The sequence below is a fragment of the Pteropus medius genome, unplaced genomic scaffold (assembly GCF_902729225.1).
Source record: "Pteropus medius unplaced genomic scaffold, Ma_sr-lr_union100, whole genome shotgun sequence".
Taxonomy (NCBI): domain Eukaryota; kingdom Metazoa; phylum Chordata; class Mammalia; order Chiroptera; family Pteropodidae; genus Pteropus; species Pteropus medius.
The window spans coordinates 1,326,471-1,353,207 of NW_024348304.1; the positions used below are offsets into that span (position 1 = coordinate 1,326,471).

Genomic DNA, 26,737 nt, shown 5'->3' on the forward strand with positions numbered 1-26,737 from the left:
TGCTAATAGAAATCAGGCGACGGGCCAGGCGGCGGCATTCCCGGAGCAGGCGTGGCGGTGGCAGCCGGGCGGGTGGCTCTCCGGGGGGCACCTCAGTCGTCCTCCCCTCCGCAGAGCAGCAGCAGGGCTTTCTCATAGTCCCCGGACGTGTCACTCTGGAACCGGAAGCTCTCCGTCACCTCCGTCCCGCACGGGAGCCACGGAGAGCTGAAGCTAAGACGTGCCTGGCGACCACTTTTATTCCTGACTCTGCCCCCAAGCGGGTGGCCTCTGGGACTCAGCGACGGTCCCCGGGACGTGACTCGCGGTCTCCGTCTACCCGTCCGCCCCGGAAGGCGCCGGTCTAAGAGTGCAGTGTGCTCGCCCCGGGTGGCGCGGGGCACACGAAGCTCACAACTGCACTCAAAGCCCGCTCTCTGGACCGACGCGGAGTGTGTATCACGCTGGGCGGGGAACGGGGAGGGCGCTGGAACGGCCCGGCTCATAGCTGTGCCTCGAGGACAGAAGGGCAGGGTGTGCTTTGCCTGCGCTTGGCCCACACGCAGGCGCGTGTGACAGATTTTAAACAACGTGGCAAGTATGAGAACATGGGAGAACTCTAGGGCCCTACAGCCCAGACACACGGCACACGACACACGGGAGCGGGCAGCCGGCTCGGCCGAGGTGCGGCTCTGCCCACGGCCCACACTCCCCTTCATCAAAAAGGAGAGGGCGAGGTGGAGACAGGTGGGGGAGACAGAGAACGCCCCCCCTCCAGCCCGCGCACAGGACGGAGGGAGGGACGGAGGAAGAAAGGTCGAAAGGCCGTAAGCCGCGCTTAATCCTGCGCTGCAGCGTCCCTTGTTTTTACAACAACAAAGAGAGTGATACCTAAGCTCCCGACTTGCTCCTGATGTGGCCTGGTTGGTTCTTTCCTGAACTACGAGCCAGTACTGGAGATAAGGGGATAGGGGACAATCAAGAAAGGAGAGGCCGAGACCAAAGAAAGGGACTTAAAAAGACAGCCAGAACCGACCGAGGAGGGAACACGCACAGGGTAACCATGGCCACGGGGCGGGCGCGCTGGGCTCTCCGTGGCCACCACGGAGTGATGCCTCGGAACTCGCCCAGAGCCTCAGCCTCACCAAGAGCCAGGTTCCCCCGGGAGCCGGCGTGGACCGCGGGACACAGCCCGCCCAGCCCCCCGAGCCACAGCGCCAGGACTGCCTCACCCGCTGGACACCGGCCGCCTGGGGCTTTGCAGACGGAACCGAAGGACGGGAAGGTGCTACTACCTTGATCATGGAGTACAGGGAGGTGGCGAAGTTCTTCCTGAACTCCTTCCTGATGTTCAGCAGATCGATCTCGCTCCTGGAAACCAGCACCCGGATGAGGGTGTGGTCATCCGTTCCGGCCCCCTTCACGAAGGAAAAGGAGAGAGGCACGTTGTTTGAAAACGTCAGCCGAGCATCAAACGCGCCTGGGTGCAGGCGAATGGATCAAGTAAAAACAATTCGGTGAACTGAACTCCAAAGTCAGTCATCTCAAACACCATCGCGCGCGGAATAGGGTGATAAGTAGGGGGACGCGAATCGGGGCGCGGAGCCCAGGGGTACACTTGCCTTCATGGCATAGTAGAGCGTTTCCGCAAGGTAGGCGGGGATGCTGCGGATGGATTTCACTGAGAAAACAAGAAACACAACGTCAGCCGCTGTTCTGCTGCGCAAAGGACCAAGTCACTAAAACTCGAAGGCCGCCTCGCGCTCTGGCTCTGCTCACGCACGGTGTAAAGTCACAGGCTGAAGGAGAGCTCGTCCCCACGAGCCCGCCCGTGGACAGGGGCTTGAGCCCCGCCTCGGGCCTCAGTCCCACACAGAGGGATGTGGGGGGCGGGAGGGCGAGGCCTCCAGGGGGCCCCGTTCTGTGAGCATCTTCTTGCTACAGCAGATTGGGCAGCCTGCTTGTGACGCCACCATGTCACCCCCGATCGATGATGCAAACATGCTGGAAGGTTCCGCTCCAATAGATTCAAGCGAACAGCAGGAGACTCCTGCTCCACCTAGTCCCTGACGAGCCCCGGGCTGTCCTCCCGTCATCGAGACCTGGGTGTTCCCTCCATGCTGCTTTTTGCTGCACGTCCATGGCACACATGGAGCGGCACGAGACGTCCCCATTTCGGCAGAAGCACCAGCTCGACTGCCGCCAGCCAGGAAAGGACGCCTTCCCTGTCCAGGGGCCACTCGGACCTCCATCTGCTGAGGCTCAGAAACTGTCCTGTGAAAATCCCTTAATACACAAAACAGCAATCCTTCGATGGGGGGCGGAGAGGGGAGTCATTGTCTTTTCCAGTGCTTAAGAAAAACGGCCGTCAGTGACGGAAAATGTCGTCATTTTTATGTGTATTCTAACCACAAAGGGGATGTCTAAAACTTTTCCGTTAAAACTCATTAGCTGCGGACTCAAACGAGAGGCTGCTGTTCGTCTGGTCCGTGCATGTCTCTAGCTTACTCTCCAGGGGAGACACTGCACAAAATCCTGAGCTCAACGCCAGATACGCAGAACAATAAGCAGACACACGTTCCCTCCAAACCCGTATGAAAACCAGGACCACCGGGCACTCGCTAGAGTCTCCCTGGCTTTGGAGAGTGGATGATACTGCAACAAACTGCCCAAACTCGGTTCTCTCATCCTTCCAAATTATGCTGAATACTTACCTAAAATAAATGCCAAATTACTTAATCTGAAAACAGCCATCGTCACATCTTCTATTCTATCCAAGATTCTTTTACTAGATCAGATGCCAGTTTCTCAGTCAGCCTCAAAGCTGCGAGGACGATTCAGAAGCCTATATTCCACAGGTGCCAGAAATGACATTTACAGACCCCTGGGATAATGCCCACATTTCAGGCACATAACGAACAGTAATATTTTTAATGCGGCTTCAAAATGATTTTTAAACCATTCTCTTGGTATTTACATTGGATCTGATGAACCAATCTTGTATTTCCAACATCAGACAGGCTTCGAACTAGAAATTTAGTTTACTTCACCCAAACACCATGATAAGCTCTCCTTTTCATGAATAGGTGGTTATTTTCAGTGACAGCTTCAATTGAATAACATACTTTATCTCTTAGCACCGTAAGTGTTATACACTTGTTTGTCAAATTATGAACTTTTCTGTAAAATTTGCATTGTAAAAAAAAACCTACCAACAGCAAGGAGGAGTTGCTCCAAATGACCAGAAGTCTCTCGGTCAATGGTTTCCTCGATCTGAAATCCTGATATGGTCATGTATTTGTCGAACACTAGAAAACAGGAAAATGACTTCTGAACCACGTCAGGATCGCTGCTTCCAGAAAGAAGATATTTCAACAGGTATTGTCCTACCGAACACAAATCTCCCCCTTGTTCCCTGCCGACAGAACCCTGATTTTGTTGAGAGCCTCAATGCGTCAAGCCCTAAAAAAACAGGTTATAAATGTTCTTTGGAACATTTCCCAGCCCTTCCTACAACGAATGACCGAAAGGTAAATCTGTTGGAGGCGACTCCGAGAAACCTTTCTTTTTTCCTTATGAAAAGTGATAGACAGATATGATTGGTTTAGCCTTTTCCTTTCTTCTTGCTATGAAAACCAGTGGTGTGCTTGCAGCCATTCTGTGACCATGAGGTACCGAGTATAAGAACGAAATCCAAACACTAAGAACGGTGGAGCAGAGAAACGGAAGAGCCGAGGCCCTGCCAGATTAGCCAAGGCTCTCATCTACGGAAAACCCAATTTTTAGGGCCCCTATGAGGAGGATTTTCTGTCACTTGCCACTGAACTCATTCCTACCTGACACCACACGCGCTGAGGACACCCAGAGCTAAGGCCTTCGGTACCACTACCCAGGAGATGCCTGGAGTGAGCCACAACTCAGCAGTCTGTGCCTGACGGTGACGATCTACAGGCCCACCTCCCGCATCACCCTGACAGCAAAACTTGGTCTACGGACGTCTCGTTTCGTAAAAGCAACAGCAGCAGCACAGAGAATTACGAGATTTCTCAAGGTCGCCCAAAGGAAGAAATGCAAACGCTGATCCGTTCAGTTACGCGCCTGTGACGGAGCAGGTGTCCTGCCACTCTGGCTCCTATATGTTCAAAACTAAGCAAAATATCTGTAGCGTGCACATGGTTTTCACTCACCCCTTCTCAAATGAGACACACTTCGTGTGCCAAAGATGGTGATGAACTTTTCTTCGTCCGTCCCCCATTTAAGTTCTCCGGCCTGAAACAAAGCCTGTGAAGATTTCAACCTCGATTAATAACTGGTTCCTCCACCTCGTCTCCCGGTTCTTATCACATCTGCGTTTGACTCCCTGGATGTTAATTCACCTGATTCATCATCGTATACTTTTTGATTCTAATGTTTCCTGCTCTGAAACAACGAGCTGAGTTTGGAGCCGCTTTGGAGCTGGCACTGAACTGTGCCACGGGAGACGGACGGGTCAAAGCAGCGATGTACAGCAGCGGTGAGAGGCAAGAGGTTCCCCAAACGTCTGCCGTGACCCCAATCTTCCCAGAGCAAGGGCGTGGCCGGCAGGAAGTTGAGTCCCTCTCTGCCGGGGCGGCCACGTCCGGGCTGGGAAGGGGTCCAACCAGGAGCCAAGCCGTCCGCCTTTTCTGCTTCACATATGGTAGCTGTTTGCCAACGCCTGGTACAAGGGACTCCATGTGTCCTTGTTACAACTGAAACGTAACCAAAGCTAGCTACAAAGTCTTCACGTTTCTAAAAGATCAAATGACTTTTTACAAGGCTGTGGGTATAGCAGTGCCTGGCACTTAACGTTCACATGTTGAAGAGTTTGAGTTCTGTATTTATTCTTTTACAGGGAAAGAATATACGCTTTTCAGTGTTGATATAATTGCTGAAAAAAAATAAAATTATATATGAACATCATTAAATCTGAGTCCCTTATTTGTAGATGTGGATAATTTATCAATATGCTGAGAATCAGTCTTTAAAATGCCTCTACTACCCTGTCAGGTGTTCATTTCAAGGTAAGTATGTTAAGCCAAGGCGAATACAATTTGCCGAGACTGCTCCTTGGTGCTGCCCCCACCCCGCAGGGGCAAAGCGAATACGGGCAGGAAGTGATCGCAGGAGTTTGGATGTAGGAATTTTAATCACAATATGTTTAAGAATATGGATTATGGTGGTATAGATCTTTTATTATATGTCCAGAGGATTAAAAAAAAAAAATGAGTTACACCTCTATACTCAATTTTGAAATTATTTTAATGATAAAAATAAACACTATCATTCCTGGTCCCGTAAGCATACTCTTCAAAGCTGGAGAGAAAGTTCCAGTTAAAGAGAAGGAGAAGGAAGTAGCTAGAGTTGGGAACCACAGCCTGGGGTGACAGACCTCTCTTAAAACAACCTCCTGGATCTAATCACAAAAACAATTCAGGTTCATCGAGAAATCTCATAAAACAGAGAAACGTAAATACGATAAGAATTGCCACGAATGCGAACGTCCTGAAGATGCTGGTTCCTCCCCTCCCGTGTCTCCCACGCAGAGACGGCTCCTGCGCTAACTGGGGGTGGGGGGGACCCCGTGGGGTGCTGCGGGTGCTGCAGCTGCTTGCCCTTCTTACCGACTGCCCTAGATTTCGAGGCGTCTCCTCCAGGAGAACAGTGGTTAAGCCTGCTGTCTGGGAACAGCTGGCGAAACTATTTTAACTACAACCTCGTTTTCCCAGAAGAATTATGTTTGGGGTCGACAGCATGCTGAAGCCACTGTTGGGTGAATCCCATGCAGTAACGACGGGGGTGGCCCCTTGCAGGGCAGACATGTGTGTCTTATTTCGTCCTGCTTTTCCACAGGGTCCTTCCTTCAAGTGAGGCACCCCGTGCCCCGCACCTGCGGGCTGTCTGCGTGAGGGACGCCCCCCACCCTGCGAGGGGCTTCACAGTTCAGCCCGAGCACCATGTGACCTGGGAGCCAACAAGCCCGGGTCCCCGGCTCGTCCGTAAGTCCTAGGCGAGGTGCTGCAGGTCCCCCTGGGCCCGTGTGCTCGCCTGCACAGCAGGAGTCACACGTCTGCGTGTCACCGACGGAGCCTCTGACTCACAGTGTCGGGTGACCGGCAGCAGCAGGTGCTCAGTGAACACTGCCTCCCCTCCCCCTGCACGGCCCCTGCTTCCCCGAGGTGGGGTTCAGCTTCCTCTCCCGAGACAGCATAAGACAAGGACATAGGGGGAAGATGGGTGGTAAAATCAGTTTAACGTGTCAGAAACGTTAAAAAGTAAAGCAGGGCGTCTGTGGGATGTGCGGGCCCCGGGCGAGTGACTCACCGCGGCTTATCAAACCCTGCGGGGGGGAGGGGGGGGCCGCGGTGGGGGGAGCGCTCTTGGTGCCAGGTATCGGCAGAGAAAAAACTGGAAAGCTCATGAAAAGGGCCCTTTACTCGTCTGGCTGACTCTCAACTAAGAAATCTCAGCTTCCCGCTGGCGCTGACGGCCCAGTGCCCTTGTCACAGGTGTAAGTGTGTGGGCGCCTTTTCCCGACCCTGACAGGGTGACCGGTTCTGCCGGGCTGGAATCGGCACGAACACGCGGGTAGGTCCCACGCTGGCGGCCGCGGGGGCTGGCGGGCTCCCGGCTGCTCCCGCCCACGTGGCAGGCAGGGCCGTGCCTGCTCTGCAGAGAGAAGTGACTGAAGCCCCACAGTTCTGCTCGGCAGCACTTGTCACCTTGTGCTGGTGAGACAGGACATCACTTGTAAAGTTCTTACTCTTTTAGCGGGAAATGAAATGGGACATCTCTCGCAGAGTTCTTAATCTTTCTTAGTAAACCTAGTTAAGTTTTTTTCCTTTCTTTGGGAAAAAGGCCCTCTCCCTCAAATCCTGATAATTGCCCTGAAACTGGCGACTCAGATCCTCTGGCTATTGATAAGGGTCCCTGGCTCATTGTTAGCAGAAATGGCGTTAGGCCAGACGGGGCCCTTAGAGTCTGAGGCGAGGGGACTTTAGGCCAAGGTCTTTTTCTTTTTATTTACTCTTTAAGAAATATATTAACCAAGCCTGTTTCCCTTCACTCAATAGGCAAATCATTAATAGAAATTAATAGATATATGACTTAAATAATAAGTCTGTATCTTCTTTTCCTTGTCTAGGGACTGACGTGGCACTTCAGCAGGAAACCCAAGACCCTGCCCTGACTGAGGCAGAGACACTCCAGGAGGCAGGGACTACGGCCCTTCTCAGCAGGAAGTAGATAAGGAAAAAGAGACCTCCCGTCCCTCAACATCCACACTAATAAGGAGGTTCGTGGCTCTTAGAAAGGAGTTAGGCAGGAAAATTAGTTAGGGGGTTTCAGGTCTGCCCGCAAAGACACTGAGGGTACCCTATCCCAGAAGGGGTCCGCCCAAGGAGCGGGGTTAAGCTAGACCCGCCCTTCCCATCTGTGTCTAATGAGCCCTCCTACGAGAGGGGCCCACAGACAAGGACACACAGACTGTCCCCCAGAACGAGGGTGGGCCCCCGGCTACTCCTGGGGCCGCGGGCTTGTCTGTCAAATCCCTGAGCCTCAGCTTCATCTGTGACGGGGAACTCGTCCCCTCTACTTCAGAGTCACTCATCGGTCATTTACTGAGTGCCCGCTCTATGCTGGAGCTGAGGATACAAGGACCAATGGCTTGGAGTCCCCTGGCCAGGCAGTCGAGTAAATAGGCAGCTTCAAGATCAGGTGGCGAGGACAGTGACTGGACATGTGTGAGGCTACTCTTCCCTGGAAGGGCACTTGACACGCACTTGGGGAGCCAGGCAGGGCTCCAAAAGCAGCTAACCTGAGGGCTGACCCCGGCGGCAGACTCTGCAGGGTGAACGGCAGGAAGGGGCTGGAGGAGGGCCAGGGCGAGAGGCTGGACACGGAGGGGACAGAGGGACAGAAATCGGAGGCTCGTTAAGCACAGTCGGGGCTCAGACCTTCTCCTGTGGGGGGTGGGGTGGGGGAGGGGCTGCCCTTTTCAGCGGTGCACGGCCGACACTCAGACTGTGCGTTCCAGTAACAGAAACGTGGGACCAGAGCAACACTACGCCGTATGTGACCCTAGGATCCCAAGGAATTTCCTTCATTACCGACTTCCAGTTCTCAAGGCTCGTCTTCCCAATTCCCTAACACGACCCTCCCCGTGTGGTGACACTACAAGCCACACTGGGACAGCGGGGGGATTTAAATGCCACTGAAGCGCAGAGCTTCATTTGGAAGTCACTAGAACTCGGCTAACGGAAGAACGATCCTATTTAGGATTCTATCAAGGGATAGGGAAAGGAATTTCCAAATACTACAAAACTCTGCCGTCCATCATAGAATGAAACACCGTTTGTCACTAAAATGCTTAATTCTTCATCCTCTCCTGCCCGGCAGCTTCCTGCCTCCTTGGCGGTAGAATCAGTAACACCTGTTTTCTTGAAAAATAATCTCTTTTGTGAATGTTCCATAATCACAAAAAAATAATAATAATAACATATCTAAGTGGGACTCACTATTTATATCATTTTATTTCATTTCAGCTTTTAGATGAAATATTTTGTTGCCCACATCAAAACGAGAGAAATCTGCCTGCATGGGTCTTCGATGCGACCCATAAACAAGACGACATTAGATGCTGCCATAAGTCCCGTCGTGATCTTTCACGAGCACGGGCTCTTCTCTGACGCACGTGTCACAGTACAGCCATCCCCAATTAGGTCTCACTCACCTGAGCATCTTGCTCAACCTGCGCTTCATCAATTGCACCGTCGGGGTCTCTGTTGGCCTGCGGGAGATGACACGTCACTGAATCACAGGGGCGGCTCCGTGCAAAAGGGAAAATGGTCATGCTTATGACGGTCAGGCGCATAAAGCCTTTTCTCTTGGGACTAATGTGTTTTCATTAAGGTGATATCGGACCTACAGTATTTCACATTATCACACAGCACTGTCCAAAACCAACCTGACCCTCCTGACTTTAAATTCTGTGAATTAAAGAGGACAGCCATATCCAAAAAAGAACTGAGTTAGCTATGGAGAGTTCCAATCACAGCTTCTGAAACGCGTGCACACACACACACACGCATGCACACACACGCACACATGCATGTACACACACACACACATGCATGCACACACACGTGCACGCACACGCAGGTACCATACGGCCATAATCACGCAAGTACCAGAAATGATGAAAGGAATTTCAAGTGCCCTGACTGACCTCGACTCAGACCCGTCCAGCTTCGCACGTTTCGGTCAGTCTGTGAACAGTCCCCGCCCCGTACCTGCAGGAGGACCACCAGCAGCCTCTGGTAGTAGCCGGAGGTGTCTCCCACGACGTCATCCTCCAGGCTCGAGCCGTACTCTGCAACGGAATGACGTCATGCTTATGTACGGCTTCCTTCAACCAGAAAAAGATGCCCCACTGGTCGAACGGAAGAGACAGACAGGAAGAAACAGCTCGTCGGCCTACACGTCCTCTGCTCCGACTCTGAGTGCTCCGAAGACCGTAAAGCCGAATGCTCCGAGTGGCTAAACGAAAACGAATTAGTCTCCCGAAAGCACTTGAGTCCAGCCGAAATCATGACTCGGCCACCTGAGACGCTCTCGACCAGAGTAGTTATGACTCCGCAGACACGTGACGGCACTACGAAGCCTCTAAAACACACTCGACCATAATTAAAACTTCGTTTTGCTTTCTTTCGACCGGTTTCCGTGATGAGTCTCCGAAAGCCTCCCATCCTCTAAGAGTCCGTTTCTCTCTTGTCTCCCTGATAAGTTTTCCTCTGCAGCAAAGGTACCTCTGAGAGACAGAGGTGATGTTTTCAAATGTGCCCCTTCCGTCCCTATTTCACCCGAGGCCGGAGAGGAAGGGGAGAACCGAGGGCAGAGCCCACGGCCCGGCCCGGCCCGGCCCACTCACTCTCAGCTGCTACGGCAGGACGGGGGCACTACTTTAAGGCCCTTAAATATTTCATCATTAACCGAAAACAGACAGACTTTAAAAGCCTGAAACTTCTGCTTTAAAAGGTCCAAAGGGTTATGTGTTTATTTCAGTTACCCGAACACAAAACCTCAGAGGAAACCTTGACTCCTTCTTCTGCTCCGACCCCATCCATAATGCCCCATCGAACCCTCTCAAGCGTGTGTCCCCTCTCCGATCTCCCCTCTCACCTCCACCCCCCAGGTCGGGCCGCAGCCGCCTGGCTTACCTTCCCCACCCCCACCACACGCAGCGGCCCGATCAGCCTCGTGATTCAGCGAAGCCACCTGCACAGCCTCACGGTGCTTATTCGGTGGCTCTGCGTCACGGCGCTGCAGACAGCGGGTGACCAGAACTGCCTTCGGCGCCTATCCGAACCCAACTAGTCTTGAAACCCGGCTCAGCGCGTGACTGCACCACGAAGCCTCCCCTAACGGCCAAAGCCGCGATGACCTCTCTTCTCCAAATGACTTCCTCCATTAAATATTTGTGGCGTTTGACTCTAATCTGAATTTTACTACCCTTTAACAACCACAGTTTTAAGTCACATCAGACCCCGCGTAGATGGCAAACTCCTTGAGGATGGGAGCTATGTTACGCGCATCTCTGCCTCATCCGTGACCAGCCAGCACGCTGCCGGACACACAGCCAGGGCACAGTAACACGGCCGAGGAGGCCACATGCAGTTTTTAGACCCTTGTGGCACTGTGTGTGTCATCCAGCAGCTGCAGGCTCGCTCTTCAACGTCAGCAGCCCCAGAGGTAGATAGATATTACGTGAAATAGAACTCAAAAGCGAGCACCCGCCATTGAGATGCCCGTACGACTGTCCAACCGAAGAAACGGAAGCAGGAGAGAGAGACTCGGCTCTGGGAAAGGTGCTTAGTGAGTGGCTATGAATTTCACACTGTTGCTACTCGCTGGGTTCCGGTGCGTTTCTAAGACGGACAAACTAACCCCAGGACAAGGACAGTTTTCCTAGCTCGAGGCCCTGGCTGGGAGGCCTGCTGACTGAGTTGACCACCTGGGGGCCTGGTCCCCCTCAGTCAGGTAGGAAGAGAGCCTGTGCCAGGAAATCTGACGAGGAAGCAGCTCTCTCTACTGCCCTTACTTTTCATTTCATTTTCTGGGTTCCAGACACAAACTATGCTTCAGATTAAAATACATTTTTTTTTTTTCACACAAAGAGTACGGCACACCAAAAAGAAAAATCAAAATGCAGAGCATTCGGGCCCTGCCATTTGCAAAAATGACATACATTTACTCAAACTTTTTTTATCAGTTCTCATTTGGACAAAGTTCATTTTTCTCTTTGATAATTTCGCTAACTGAATTTTATAAGGAAGGAAGAAACCGCTTAAGGTCTTACGGTTAATGTAAGACCATCTGTAGAGCCCTACGCCGGTCACAAATCCTATTTAAAAGTAAACTCCATCTTCATCAGAAGCTTCTTACAAATATTGAAATAGCGGTGTGCACAGGAAAAGATGGCCTCTTCCTTACGGAAGGAGAAGACTAGCTTGAATTACTGCATTATTTGCTCATTCACTCATTCGTGCACCTGGCCCTCGCAGACAGCCCGCCTCCCGTAACTACAGACACGTGTCGACTCGAGAGACGTGGAAACGTGACAGTGGTGATGGCACGAAATAGAACGGGAAAACACGCACCTTCTTCATAGACCTGCTTGATGGCCGTCAGTTCTTTGGGGGTCCTTGAAGCGATAATTTCCGTCAGTACTTTTTCATTTGTTCCGGCTCCCTGTGTGATTTATTTTTAATAGAAAAAAAAAATGTCAATAAGAGTCGAAAGAAAGTGATTTTCCTAGAATAGATATTACCCAAATTGCATAATGATATAAATAGTATCCAACATATCATTCGTTTCTTTAGTATATAAGTTCTCTTAGTTATAGAATTAAGAAATTTCAAATTAATTTTCTTTCCAGACAGTTTTAGCCCTTTTTATCTAATGAAAAACAATGTTTAGTGCATACATGTGTGGATATACATATGTAACAGGTTATACGAATTTGCAATATGTCGGTTTAAGTGGTTTCAAAGTAAAACATTTTAATAAAACATTATTAAGTAAAAAAAATGGGCTGACATAGAGAAACTGTGAACTTTACATAGATTTACAGGGAGAAGCACTGACAAACAATCTACACCTCAAAACATAAACCCCTACCCCCAAATTAAGTTTTCTACAGGTCCACGGGGGAAAGAGGCAACAAAAAATATAGTATTGCTTAGTCATTAGGAATTGAAGTAGTAAAAGGAATTGGGATGTGCTTTCTGGAATTCTGAAAAATAACTTTAGTCAGTTTTTCTCTTTTTGATTATAACTCTACCTACACTAATAAATAAGAAGATAATGAGCAATGCTCTAGATGCACTTAATTTTTAAACATAGTATATTTAAGCCTTATTTTCTTTATATTTCTGTTTCTTACCAAAAAAAATCAAGCACCGAAAAATATAGGTTTATCCCCTGGCAGAATTTCTGCTCCCGCTAACATTCGAGAAGCATTTTGCGAAAACGCCCTTTTCTTCAATAACCTAAGATTCTGTTTATTCCCAAAGAATCACTGCAGGAGAGTGCAGAGGACGAGCACCCAAAGTCCCCTAACTTGATCAGCCTTCTCCTCCCTCCCCTTCGTCCGTGAGAATCCCTGAGCCACATCATCTCCTTGTCGAATCTGTGTCCTTATTCCTTCAAAATCTAACCGATGATGACTGAACAGTTTCCTGCCCCATAAGTCTGAACCGATGTTTCAATGCACCCAAATTTATACAATATTCCAAACACCAGTCACGGGAATCCACATTCGGTTATCTGCTACAACGAAATTATAACAAGTTTACCAGCTACTTCATTTTAGTGTTTAGAAGGAAAGGAAAGAAGAAAGGGTAGAAGAAAATCTGTCTTATCTGAAAATTCTCTCTGAAGCTTTCTTTTTTAACCTGGAATGATTAACAATATTATTCCCTTATCAGCCAACTTTCTGTTTTCAAAGACAAAATGCCTAATCTGAAACATTTCAAAACATATCTCGAAATCAGAAAACAGGCGTGAAAACAAAATATAAATGATTGTTAAAAAAAAAAATTCAAATTTCAAATAGCCTCTATCATTGATTTGACTTGTGATACAAAAAGATTACGTGACACACTTGTAATTTCTTCCCTCCGTTCCTTCTTATTGCCTCCCACACAGCTTTGTCCTCCAAAACACCCTTACTGAAATAATTCGAATAGTTTTCATGTACAAAAACAGGACGACGTGTTAGCCACACAGAATAAACAACTCGTGAGAGGGTCACCCTCACGCTCCCTTTTCTACCTTAAGTGCGTGCTTCAGCTCGTAGGCGTCGTAAAGCCAGGACGGTTTCATCAGAGCCACGATCAGTTTTTCAAATTTTCCAGTCAGTTCTGATTTCAGGTCATCGAGAAGGTCCTAATTCACAGAGAAGACAACTTTGTTAACTGTATCCTTCCTAAATATGAGTGACAGCCCCCCGCTCTGATGAATTCCTGGAGAATTCTCCAGGTTAAAGGCACCGGAGGGGAACAGACCTCTGCCCACCCCCCAGGCAGCTTTGAATAATGTACTCCTGACATCTCACCTGACGCTTAAACCAAAGCAAAGCCACTTGTTTTCAAGAGATGTTTTTCCTAAATTCAAGAGTTTTTTTTTTTAAATAAATATTTAAAAGTAGGCTAAAAAAATATTTTATTTTTAAAACACTGTTCCGAGAAAGATGTTTATCTTCAAAAAAAAATTCCACTGGAAAAAAAATCATAAATGTGTTTTTACTAAAGACAAAATCTGGCCTATCATACTTAAGACATTTTTTCCTTTTCTTTCAATTTCTAATAATATGCTATGACACAATGGGTCACATTCATTTCTGAGCGCCTGACGACCGAGGGACGACGTCGCCGCGGAGAAGTCACGCACATAATTATGGAAGAAAAGCAGTATTTCCTAGGGTTTCCGCCCCAGCACACGGACAACTAGAAATGGCGTTTCGAGAGCGTTCTCTCTCTTTTTTTTTTTTTTTTTTTTTTTTTTGCTATGCCATTTGTTTCTGTTTATTTAAGAATAATAAAACTACATTTAAGTTTTCCTGTACATACTAATTCCTTTAGTAACAAATTTAATTTTTACCTTGAACTGTTAATCAAATAAGAGCACGTAAGTCAATGAATTAAAAGCTCCTTTATTAAAACGCTAACCCCAAAAGGGACCGAGACTGTGGCTGTGCCATAAAGAAGTATAGTGACACAGGCTGACACCTAGAAATCAGACACGAAAGCCCTTTTGAGTGGGAGGCACAGGAGGGGCTCTCTCGGCCCTCCACGGCCTCTGGGTGAGCTGACACGTAAGACACTGGGAATGAAAGAAGGAGTACGCAAGTCACGACCATTAAATAAATGATGTTTTACTGGGGTTCAACCTGGTCTTGAAGCGCACGCCGCCCTCGGCCTCCCCGGGCTGAGGTCCGGTCTTACCCTGCCAAACAGCGTCTTGAAAGCCGCGGCGATTTCCTGGCGCTGAGCGTTGCTTCGCGAGGTCAGCAGAGTCAGGATGCTGTCCTCGTCCGTGCCTGAAATTCAAGTTCAGAGTCACGTCCCGGCTCCTGCGTGCCCACCGTCTCCACAGCCACCGCCCCCCGCTTCCCGGTTACCTTAAGTCCTCAACCTCGTGAAATACACTGTATTAAATAATCTACGGAACTATAAAATTTACACTACACGGAATGTTATATGTGCGACGTGTACTCCCCCTGTTCCTGACGCACTGTGAGGCAGGCGGGAAAATAAGCCTGACTTTTGAAAAACCTAGTGCACCTCCAGCTTCTTGCAACTCATAGTTACTCCTGATAATGGCTATTCACAAGGCACAATGTGTTGGGTGTTAACAGGGAATTGAGAGAGGCGAAACACAGAGACGCTGCTGTCAAGTTACAGACAATTTAGGGTGAAAAATACAGAAACGCACAAACAACCGGGAGCTCAGGCAGAAAGCGACCTGCGCTCCCGCAGAGGCCCAGGCCTCCCCCGCGGTTCCCGGGGGGCTCTCTCAGTGGACAGGAGCTGCAGGGGAGTTTGGGGAAAAGCTTCACAGAGCAACGGCCTTGCCGGTGGAAGGGTTCTGACAGGCGGGGACAAGGAGGGCAGGCGTCCAGAGGGAGAGAAAACTCCAGCAGGAGGAGAAAACCGCTTTCAGGAAGGACAGACAAGCCGGCCCGGCAGGGTCAGAGGGCACAGGCCGGGTCAGAGGGCACAGGTCAGAGGGCACAGGCCAGGTCAGAGGGCACAGGCAGCACTGTGGCGGGAGTGGAGTGGCAGGGGTGGGCTGGGTGCTTCGGGGACACGTGTCCTACACGTGGCCACTGGTGCAGGGGTCCCCGAGGGCGGGGTGGTTACAGGAGGAAGTCCTTGGGAAGAGAGGCTTTTAAATGGCTAAAAGGAGACTGGCAGAGTGGCCGGTGTGCAGGAGGGGACGTCTGGCCGGCACAGACAGCAGGGAGCTGCAGAGCGGGCGCCCGCGGGAACGTCACTTCTCCACGCCCCGGCCCCGGTCCCCGGTCCCCACACGGCGAGGCCGGAAAAGCAGCGAGGCGGGATTAACACCTGCTCACTCTGGACACGGAGCGCCCGGGACGGATGGTCACGTTATTTTGTTATCTTAACGTATTTCTTTCTCTTTCTGTATACTTCCGATCAAAATAGCCTAAAATCAACCTTACTGTAAATCAATGACTTTCGATTGGAAAAACAGAGGTCGTATTTTTTTCCAGAACACAAAGGAGGCTGAATTTACCCAGGCCTTTCATGGCCTTCCGGAGAGTTTCTGCATCGGCCCGCTCATCGAATCCGGGGAAGTCAGTCACAGTGCCCTTGAGAACCTGAGGCGGGAAACAATGGAGGAGCATCATTCACGACGTGACTCACACAAGCTCAGCACACAGCCAGCGCCACTGCTCTCTGCCACCTCCGGCCTGTCCACGAAGCTCCCACCCGATGAGCTACGCAACCCCATTCGCAACGGGAAGTGGCCCAGTGACAGAGCAGATCAGCAGGGCCAATGCGGCGTGCAAGCTCGGGGACCACCCCAATGCTGGTGATGGGGAGGCCAGGCCCCAGGCCTCTGCCCTCGGGCATCGCCCCGGTGACGCTCCATCCACACCTCCCGGGCCACGTCCTGGCGGGAAGCCAAGCGTCCCACCGCCTGGACCCGGGGCACGCTGTGCCTCACTGGCCCTGACGCCTCAGCCAGGCACACAGCCCATGTTCTCCCTGCAAAACTCTCCATCTAGGCCTGTTTCTTAACACGCATTAGGGATTTTAAGGTGACCTGGCGAAGCCTGAAAAGATAATTTGATAATTCACATGCCAGAAGAATACAAATCTTTGAATTTAGCATTGGACAGTTTTTATAATTTCCTGCTATGCATTATTTTGTCACATGTTTAGTGCTTAGCCGTCAAAATATTTTAATGTTTCTCTCCAAAAATGTTTGTAATATCATTAGATCTTTAGCAGCAGAAGGCTTTACTGAGTCATAAATTTATCTTACGATAAAGGGAGGCTCCCGGTATTTACTTTTACCAAGAAATGTTTTCAAAGTCCCTCGAAACTCTTCTTCAAGTTCCATCTAAAACTGAGAAACAAGCAGGTCTGAGGGGGAGGAGGCCGAGAAGCCCCGGCCGGTGTACAGCAAGTGTGTTTTACTATGAATGCACAGAAGTGCCACCGCCCACGAGGAAACAAACGTGTCTTCCACCTCAGCCTCCGACTGCTGCATTTGCCAACAATAACATAAAAAAATACCAACCAAATTAAAGATGACGAGGGAGATCCCCGCGGGGGACTTCTACAGGGCACGGCCCCACAGGTCGGCACGGTGACCGTCTCTCTTCCGTGGCACTGGGTTATGCTTCCAGGAAAAGCAGCATTTACGGACCCAGCAGACACAGACCCTACCCCTGACCAAGCTTCGGGCAGGCTCCCCTGAGCCCTCCTCACGACTAGGCCTGGTCCTCGGCCGCCTACTGCACCTGCAGCAAGAACCCCCTAAGTGAGCTCAGGGAGAATCCCCAACCCTGGACATCCGTTCAAGTCCCTCGCCCCCCATCTCCGATGTGTAAATGTGTGGCTTGCATTTGCGGGAATCCTATTAGGCCAGTGTAGTAAGGATCCCCCCACCCCTGAGGTCTCCCCAGGTAACTTGCTGTTACCCACTGACCCCTCCTGCTCAAGGACTGTAACTCAGTGCCGTCAAGGTTACACTTGGCCACCTTTGAACCCCATCTCTCCCCTGCTGTGGCGGTCACAGCCCCACTGCGTCTTCCCCTCCACTTTAACAAGAGTCAGGATAATTTTCTCTGCGACGGGAGTCTCTCCTCTTGCCCAAGGAAAGAAGAAAGGTTCTTCTCTGAACAGCAGTCACCGTGAGAGGACCCAGGAAAACTTCCGTGTGACCGTGAGTCCCAAAGAACACAGTCCGAGGGGAGAAGGGTGTCTCCCGGCGTGGCCTCCCAGCCCCGAGCGTCCACACGGCAGCCCTCGTTCCCTCCGACCCAGAGGGTCGCGGCCAAGGGGCGGAAAGGGGTCAACACAGTGAAGAGAAACACCGCCAGGAGTTAAGTGGCTAAGGTCCGAGGGGGCGGCCCTTCCGCACGGGTGCGCGCTGGGGACGTTCCATTTCTCGGGAAAAACAGCAGCTGCTCTCTGTCCAGTGGGGCCACCTCGAAGGGGTGTGAAGACACCAGCGATGGCATCGTGAAGATTAGTGAATACCACGGGGTCTGCCACCGAGCACTGAGGCTGACAGACGACTTAGCTCGCCTGCTTACTCGATGCCCTGACAACCATTTCGGGATGCCTTCCACGTGCCAAGTACTGTCCTGGTCCGTAGGAAAAAGTCATGGTCTCTACAGTCGAAAGAAGGTGGCAGACGAGTGAATAGCGAAGTGCACAGAGGTTTCTCCAGGGCGACTGAGTTGGGAAGAGTGGAAAGAAGTTAGAAAAACTCCTCCCGAATGTCTGGAAAGTCGCGTGTGGTGTTGCCAGGCGCGTTCGGGCGGCAGGGCACTGTGGGAGGGGACCTCGGCACACAGGGGACCAGGCCGGACTGGGAGGATCCGGTGACGAGTCCGGAGCTCCGACAGGCTGCGCGAATCGGGGAAGGTCACGTCTGGGGGTGAGGAGGGGCTGGGAGGCCTCGCTGGGAAGCGTGACCCCATCCTGCCGGGCGGGGGAGCCTCAGAGGACGCCCGGCCAGAAGTGACCGGAAGTGACCGCGGCGGCAGCGGGCCAACAGGACGCGCTGTGCGGGAGTGCAGACGGGACGACTTAAAAACTACTAACACGACGAGGTCAGACGAGTCAGGAGCGGCTGATTCGGAAAGGAACAGACGGGCACCGGCTGGGGCGGAGGAGCAGTCTTGAAGGGACCTCTTCCTGGTGGTGGGGCTGCCAGCCATGCCTGGCCTGTCTCCACAGCAGGCCAGCTCGGGGAGAGGCAGGCTGGGGCGTCACCAGCACACAGGTGATGCCTGGAGCTGGGGGGCGGGGAGGTCAGACGGGCAGGGTCAGCGGGCTGGAAGGAAGAGCCGGAGGAGGAGGGACAGTCACCTGCAGTCAGAAGGCGCTGACACCTGCTGAGTGCGGTCACCTGCAGTCAGAAGGCAGCGACACCTGCTGAGTGCGGTGGCGAGCTTCCTGTGGGTCACCTCGACCTTGGCCGAACCCCATCTACAGGTGAAGCAGCACACCGGCTGGCTTGGAAAGGTCTGGCAAACCCCCCCAGGGGACAAGCAGCAAGCAAACCGGAGCAGAGCTGGGCCCGCGGGCCGTCAGCCGCTTCGCTACGCAGCCTCCCAGAGGCGGAAAGTCCAAGCGGTGACAGCATGGAGACCGAGGGGGAGAAACGTCTCCAGGGGAAAGGGAGAAAGGGCACGTCCCGAACCCCAGGAAGTCTCGTGAGAGGTCAGGCGGGAGAGGGTCCACGGGAGTCGGTGACCAGGAGCCTGACTGAGGACTCTGAAGGAGCTCCTCTGTGAACGCCAGTGCCACAAACGACGTCTTATAAAACATGCCTCTAAAAACACACGTCAAAAACACTTTATCCCGTTGAAAGGCCATGAAGAAGCCGCTAGGAGATGACAAGCTAACAACAGGGGCCAGGTGAGGGACACAGGAGACGACACAGATCTGTCTTAAAGAGAAGACACAGTCGTCAGCGAGACCGCAGGAAACCGGGAGAAGGGTGCGGGGGGAGAGAAGCAGCCTCAGAATCTCGGCCGCGATGAGAAGGAAGGCCTGCGGGCGGTTCTTCCGAGAGCCTTCTAGAAACTGGGAAACGCTTGTTACATTCCATCCATCGGAGTCACCGAGAAAGCCAGCGAGGCCACGGCGTGGCTTTGGGGACCAGACGTGACTCAGAGAAATGAGTCACGAGGGCAGAGCCAGGTCCGGGCCCCGGATGCCCACACGAAGCGGTCTGCACTGGGCCCATGTGACCGTCCGTGACTCAGACTGACTCAGACGCGAGGGCTTCCCCGTGTTTCCTGAGGGGACCGCCAGCCCGGGCCAGCACCACCCCGCCCCTAGGTGCTTTCCAGCTGCTCGTGGGTGCTGTCGCCTTCCCCACCCTCAAGCACCTCCATCCTCTGCCACCAATGCTTTCCAGTGCAGTCACATGTAGTCTCAGACAGCACAAGGCCAAACGCACGATTCACGCTTTTAACGCTTACCTACAAAATTTTTCCTGCTCTATAATTCTGTCGGCTGTTTTTGTTTACTTGCTTAAAATGGAAAAGTTCTTTGCCTATAAAGACTAGGTATGCCAAAACAAAATGGATAAAATTAAACCAAAAAAAAAAAAAAGGACAAGGTTGCTTTTCTAGACGCAGAATTTAAAGACGTAAGAAAATAACACGGAATTATGTAACAACTTCAGATTTAAAGATGAGGAGACAGGTACCTGTCCGGAATGTTTTCAATCGAAGCCTCCTGAAGGCACAGAGGAGAATGAGGCCCTCTTTAAATTCGTCTTCAAGTTTAAAGAAATCATTCAACACCTACTCGACATTCCATGTAATACCAATCGGGAGCCAAAAATCCTGAAGCAACCATTCCAGCTGAGCAAGCGCTGAGCCGCTGGGCAGTGAGGCTGCAGCGGGCTCTTCTGAGGCCCAGGTTTCACAAAAAGCCTTCGGAAGCACCGAGGGGGACACGGGGCAGAGGTCGGCCCTCCGTCTCCTCAGAGCAGCTCAGGCCTCGTGTATCTGACATACATAGCACAGGCCCAGCACTATTTCCTGTGATCATGGGTCCCGCCGATGAGCAAACAAAAAGAATTGAAAATTACCGCACTGAGGAAGAAACGAGAAGAAGGGAGAAAAACGCTCCTGTGACGTGATCACAATCTGAGCTGCGGAGTCAACAAGCAGGAAAAAAACCAGGAGGTCCAAGAGCACTGAGGGGCACGAACACTCACAGTCAGGGGTCAGAGATGGCAGGGCGAGCCCTGACCCTTCCCCCTGCGCCAACCCCAGCGAAAACGGTGAAAGTTCGAGCCGTAAATTTGAGTTGGCCTAGAACTCTCGCTGAGTTTTGCCTAAAACTTCATTTCTCTTTCATGCTCTTTCTTATTTTTGCTTCTTTCCATTTCGTCTAATTATCCTACTACCTGTGAACTTCTCAAAATCAAGGGGAAAAAGTATCACTATAAAATAGTTTGAAAGTTGCATGCCTAGTGGCAGAAAAGTTTTTAAGTAACTTGACACAAAGACGGCGTCGACACGATTCAGATTTCTGTTGTGTTTCTTTAATGCTCCCACAACTACCTCCCTCCCAGGATGAGAATCTTCCCCTTGCCAACAGCAGTAAAATGGAAAGCTAACCCGTCCACAAACAAGGGCGACGCCTCGAGTTTGCCGTGAGTAGGCAAATCATTAGCCTCCAGTGAGTACACCTGGGCCAGGTGCTATTTTACCTCTCTGCTCAGCTGGCGGCATTCTGGGCGCAGCGCCTGAAAAGCTGTATCACCGACCACTCCATTTACACCGACGCCCCAGAAACTGTCGAGTTCACACCTTTCTCACGTTAGGGAGGAGTGTGCCCAGACTCGTGGATCGATTTCCTTTCGTAGCTAAACAAGGGGCAGAAACCTAACGAACACGGCTGGCCCTACACAAAGGTAAGAAGTAAATTAGCTTCAAATCTTCTGTAGTTGCAGGAGAGAGAAATAGCACGGAAACACGCGGGCGGCCTGCAGAGATGAAAGACGCTTTAAAGACCAGGTACACCTGCCGCCTACTAGCTGGCACCACCCGAGTGTTTGTAAGGAACCCAAACGCGGCAAATCCTCTACTGACTCTGTCCCCAGCCCCACCCCCCAACCCGCGCTCCTGACTCAAAGAAAAACACCATCCACCAGTTAGTCTAGCGAGCTGGTCCCCACTTTTCTCGCCACCGGGTTACTGCTCCCACTCACGGTTACCCTTGCCTACTTTCCCCGCTGGGCTCCTCCTGTCCAGGACTCCCCCACAGGTTAAATGTTTGCTTGAGGCTCCAAGAGTTTTCGCTGGCATCACCTGCGGACAGATTCCTGCAGTGCCCTTCCCAACACCTCCCCTCCTCCCACACAACCCCCACAGGACCACTCCTGCCTTCTGCAGCTCCCCAGAAATGTAACACCACTCCTCCCGAAGCAGTGCGCGGGCTCTCTCAGCAAACACAAACCCTCAGCAACCACTCCGGAGATGTTTCTCTGATGTTTCCGCCGCCTCAAGCAATTGTTAAGCCTCCTCCTGTGTCTTTGCTGAGGCTCCTGCAGTATCTCCCCATCTGCTCACATGCCCCCGCGCGTCTCCTCGCCTCCAGCACCTGCTGACCAGGTTCGGCTCCCCTGCATCGCCAACCTCAAGACCTAGCACTTCCTTTCGCGGTCGCTGCCTCTCCTAGAACGTCGCTGCCTCTCCTAGAATGCCGTCCCTCCTCGTCCCTCCTCGTCCCTCCTCGTCCCTCACGCCCAACGCCCGCTGAACCTCGACCCCCTCTTCTGTGAAACGGAGATCGTAACGCTCACTTCCCGAACCGCACTGGCTCCATTTCCCTTTTCCGCCCCACGTCTAACGACACCTGGCACGACACCTGGCACGACGCCTGGCACGTAGTGGGAACGCAGAGCTTCGCGCGCTCGGGACGCATGCAAAGGAAAAGCAGCCGTGAGGCCGGGGCCGAGGAACCGACGCCAGCTGGAACAGGGACCCCTTCCAACGAACCGTCTGCTCGTAGGTCTACATATGGTGTGAGCCGCTGTGCTGGACGCTGGGTCCAAAATACACTTAAAGCAACGGTCTCAGGAGCACTCATTAAAAAAAAAAATCCACCGACGTGTTTGTGAAGTTTTAGAATAGCTTACAGGTTATAGGAATAAAACTGATTTCAGAAATGATATAAAAGTGTTGTCCCATTTCTACCGTTTTAAACTTCTACGGCGCTAAAAGAAGAAAACCACGGACCGCTCGCCTCTAACTAGCCGGCCACCGCTGCAGGTCTTCCAAGGGCCGGGACGTGCCGGATAAGAGAAGGTTTGCCGAATGCCAGTGACCTCCTCGGCAGCCCGCGCGGCGGCCCCACGGCTTTGGACCTAGTTCTTTCTCAGCATCCCAAAGAAAGACAAGAGTGAAAGGGGTCAGGAGCTGAGACTCACCCGAAGCCGCACAGGCCACGGGTAACAGGTCACCTCTAAGACCCCAGGAGGGGGTCGCTCTCCACAGAGAGACCTGACTTGCAGCGACTGGCCTGGAAGACGCGATCCCCATGCAGTCGGCCCCTCCGAACGAACCTCACCTCAGACTCACGCGTTCACACCGATCCTGCTCTCCCTGCCCAGGACCTTCGTAAATTATAGCCCGGTGATTTCAAACGAATCGAATTCTTTTCTAATCAAACCTTGTACAGTTTAACCACACGTCAGAGCGATGACTCTGATGTTCGTGAAGTTGCTCGTGAACGATTATGTGGCTTGATTTTGCCTTCACGACGGTCCTGCTCCCTGAATGTATCAATTAACTCTTTACACACAACCTTACAAATTAAACTAAGTTCAGACTGAACTTAGTTAATATTCAATATTAATTAAATATTTAATATTTAGTTAATATTAAATATCAATACAATATTTTACAATATTAAAATAATTTAATATATAATTAAATTATATATTAAATTGTTTTAATCTAATTTTATTCTATTAAAATACATATTATTATATTTTAATATAATAATATAAATTATAATAATTTATAATTTATGATAGTTAATAACTATACTTGTTAATAAGTTAATAATTTTATTATATTGAAATATAATAACGTGTCGTTCTATTAAAATGGTGTGATATTTTAAAGTTTCATTACCTGAAAGAAAATTAAAGATACGAAAACCTTAAACTGATTGAAAATGTTTAAATGAATCAGTCGTCCATGAAATATAGCCAACCCTTGATTTTTCCAAACTGGGAGTACAGAATGTACTTTTAAAGTATTCAAAATAAATCAGAATATCTACGAGAAAAGTTGGCTCTAGTTAAGCAGTGAGATGAAAAACCCATGTAAGCCAGTTAAGCAATGAGAGAAATAGATCAGGACTTAATTTAAGAAACCCGACCCAAAATATGGTTAAGTCAGGGTGCAGAAATGACCTTAAAACCTAACGAAAAAATTAACGTTTACGTAATCAGAAATCGACTGTTGAAAAAAAATAATTCAAAAATATTTAATTCAGGTAATTGTTAACAGCTCTTTAACTATTCTCAATAAATGTCTTGAACCAACTTTTAACCAAACTTAACATAGTTGAAAATGCTACCAATCCAATAATCATAATTTATTACTCAATTAGCAAAGTCAATGCTAAAATAACATGGATGTTGTGGTTTTCAACCACATAAATATAAAGCCATTCAGACGAGCGGTTTCGACATATAAAAAAGTCAATATTGTCCAGGAATTGTTTACATGCAGGTCCTTTTGTAATTCGTATTTTTCTTGTATGTCATGGAGAAGATACAGTTAACCGTGTCCTCTTTGAGAAAGAGTGGACAGCCTCTCCGTAGATGCTTCTCTCCCTCTGAGCAGCCGAGCGGGGGAACCCCACACGCTCCAATGCTAAGGGCCAAGGATTAGGACCAGAAAAAGAGGGGGAGCTCAAGGGGCGATCACCCCACAAATTAAGTCACTTTTTTATGGAGTTCCCAATATTCGCCACAGCTTTGTTCCTCTACACTGACATCACAAGGGTAAAATTCAACTTTAAAAAAAAAAAACTGCATGGATATGAACTATATTAATTATAATTTATAGTTTATATAACAAAAATACTAACATAAGTATGCGCAGGAGTGTAATAAATCCCTAATAATATTTGTTTATATTTTTTAAAGAAATGCCGATATACCTATTAAAGATCAAGCGAAGCTTTCTTGTTAAATTCTTAACAAGACAGGCCTGCCGTGGTCTCCACGTACGTAACTGATTCCTGGACTTTCGCAGACTTTTATAAGCGGTAGGCGCCGATGTTAAGTAAAAAGAGGAAACCATTAGTATGGGAGATACAGTTCACAGTCATGAAGAATTACTGCGGTGGGGGGCTACGTTTTAATTTTTTCAATAAAGAAGAGACAACGATATTTAATAATACACTTTAAATTGCCAAAATGTGCATCTCTGAAACTCAGGCATCTGATTCCATTAGTCTACAGATTGCCTCAGATTGCCTCAGAATGGTCTCTGGTTCCCATGCCAACAGATCAACAAACAATACTACCATAGAGACCGTTTGAAACCTAACACTGAAGCTACTTCAGCTTTCCTCCGAGTACGCTGGGGTTCGAAGGAAATTTTAGACGGTAGAAGTGTACTTGCAGGATGTGGGCACTGCACACCCGCTAAAGCAAGAATGAAGACGACAAAGCTCCATCTTAATACTAAATATTTTAACAAAGCGTTTTACTTGAACGGCGTCCGAGGATAACTAATAACAAGGCCAGTGCAGAATTCAACACCGTGTCTTTCTTAATATTACTTGTAACTTTTATGATGACTAAAAACTGTGGTTTTGACAGAAAACAGTCCTGATGTGATTTTGCGATACAAATAACATGTAGTTTTATAATAAGTCACCATTCTCCCATGTTTTGTATATATTAGGGACTTGACAATTGGAAAAATGTGTTCATTGATGCTCTCTTGAGTGAAGAGCCTACATAATGAAAAGGAATTGATTGAAAAACTTCAGACATCACTGGGTAAACTTGTAATAGAGATTTAAGAAACAGCCGAATGAGCAAGAATAAAGAGAATTATTCTCTGATGCCTGTAAATCATCATTTCATATCACCACACCAGCATATCAAGATAGGAAGAATAATGCTGAGGAAAGTTAATTCCATAAAAGTATCCTTTACATGGGAAAGAATCTAAACCAAAGTTTCCACTTGAAGTAATATGAGAATCGGTCTATTGTAATATTTCTTAAATACAAAAGAGGAAGAAAGAACAGAAGCACTGTATACATTTCCTAGAGTCACCAACTCATCTTAATCCTCCATTTGCTCTTGGAATAGGCCATGAAACCTTATTCGACTTTGATAATAAGTCCATCTGATTTTTAAAAAGTGAACTGTAAATGAGAGAGGGCATTGTCTGATCAGCTAAAACACTTGTTTAAAAAATTTTATCTGGGCTCTGGCAAGCCGTTTAGAGTGATAAGATCTGTAACATTAGTTTTGGGGTGGAGTTGTTAAGCTCCGATGTTTTATTCACAAAGACTGAATAACACAAGGTCAATTTTTAAAGATTGCTATATAAATGAAACGATTTCCTCTTCCCTACCTGTTCGATCAATGTTAAGAATGGCAAAGAAAGCCAACTCTAGGTAAAAGCTTCCCCCCACCCCCACCCCAGTTCCCACACAGTCCCGAGGGCGATTCGATCCAGAACTCGTTCCACGAGTTCATCGCTGAGGAAAAGCGGATCTGTTTAACCCTGTTCATGGTGGGGGTTAGGATCAGTGCAGACGACGACCGGCTCCTCCCAGCAAGGCGGGGCTGAGCGGCGGGGGGAGCCGCACTGGCCGCTCTGCCGGAAAAGCCGACGCCCACCCATCGTATTGAAATACAGGGAACCGAGCCAGAAAATGAGGGGAGCCAAAGGGGAGGAAAAGGCGCTCGCCTCACGTGACCACGCTGAGCTGTCCCTGCTCTGGTTCTAATTTGGGCGACTCCGGATTTGGGGAGGGGCCCGTTTTACACACTCAGTCGCGAAACCCGCCACGTCACCGGCGGGCGCGCGGGATGGAGCGGGGTCCGAGGGTCCGGGGGTCACGCGCGGAGGAAGCCGGGACCCGGGGCTGGGGAGAGGGGGAGCGAGAGGGGCGCGAGGGGTTTCCCGAGGGCGGTCCCTCGACTCCTCGACTTTTCTGGCTTTCGCCCGAGTTCCGGGACTCCCCCCACGCAGCTGACGAAGCTGGTAAATCGGGGCGCCGCGGGGGGCACGGCCTTACCTGTGCCATGGCGACTGCTCAGGTCCGGAGGGGCGACGCGGGCCTGCAAGAGAAGGGACAGCGCGGGTTCCACGCGCCCTGCCGCGCCCTGCCGCGCCCCGCCCCGCGCCCAGACGTCCACCCCGCGCCCCGCTGTCCGCCCCGCGCCCAGACGTCCACCCCGC

The 26,737-nt window shown here is 50.2% G+C and overlaps 1 protein-coding gene across 2 annotated transcripts in view; it reads right to left on the reverse strand.

Moving 5' to 3' along the window:
* ANXA5 (annexin A5) overlaps positions 1–26,737 on the reverse strand; it is a 27,099-nt gene continuing 362 nt past the window's right edge. Inside the window, exons 2-13 of one of the 2 annotated variants that reach the window (XM_039879535.1) lie at positions 26,574–26,616; positions 15,817–15,901; positions 14,502–14,596; positions 13,330–13,443; positions 11,655–11,745; positions 9,288–9,367; positions 8,729–8,785; positions 4,167–4,260; positions 3,192–3,287; positions 1,602–1,660; positions 1,275–1,397; positions 1–155 (exon numbers count right to left, since the gene is read on the reverse strand). In XM_039879535.1, the coding sequence (XP_039735469.1) occupies positions 93–155; positions 1,275–1,397; positions 1,602–1,660; positions 3,192–3,287; positions 4,167–4,260; positions 8,729–8,785; positions 9,288–9,367; positions 11,655–11,745; positions 13,330–13,443; positions 14,502–14,596; positions 15,817–15,901; positions 26,574–26,582 (966 nt within the window). In that variant the 5' untranslated portion in view covers positions 26,583–26,616 and the 3' untranslated portion in view covers positions 1–92. Of the gene's footprint in view, positions 156–1,274; positions 1,398–1,601; positions 1,661–2,056; positions 2,266–3,191; positions 3,288–4,166; positions 4,261–8,728; positions 8,786–9,287; positions 9,368–11,654; positions 11,746–13,329; positions 13,444–14,501; positions 14,597–15,816; positions 15,902–26,573; positions 26,617–26,737 lie in introns of those variants that run through there. The other variant, XM_039879536.1, reaches the window with a different exon arrangement.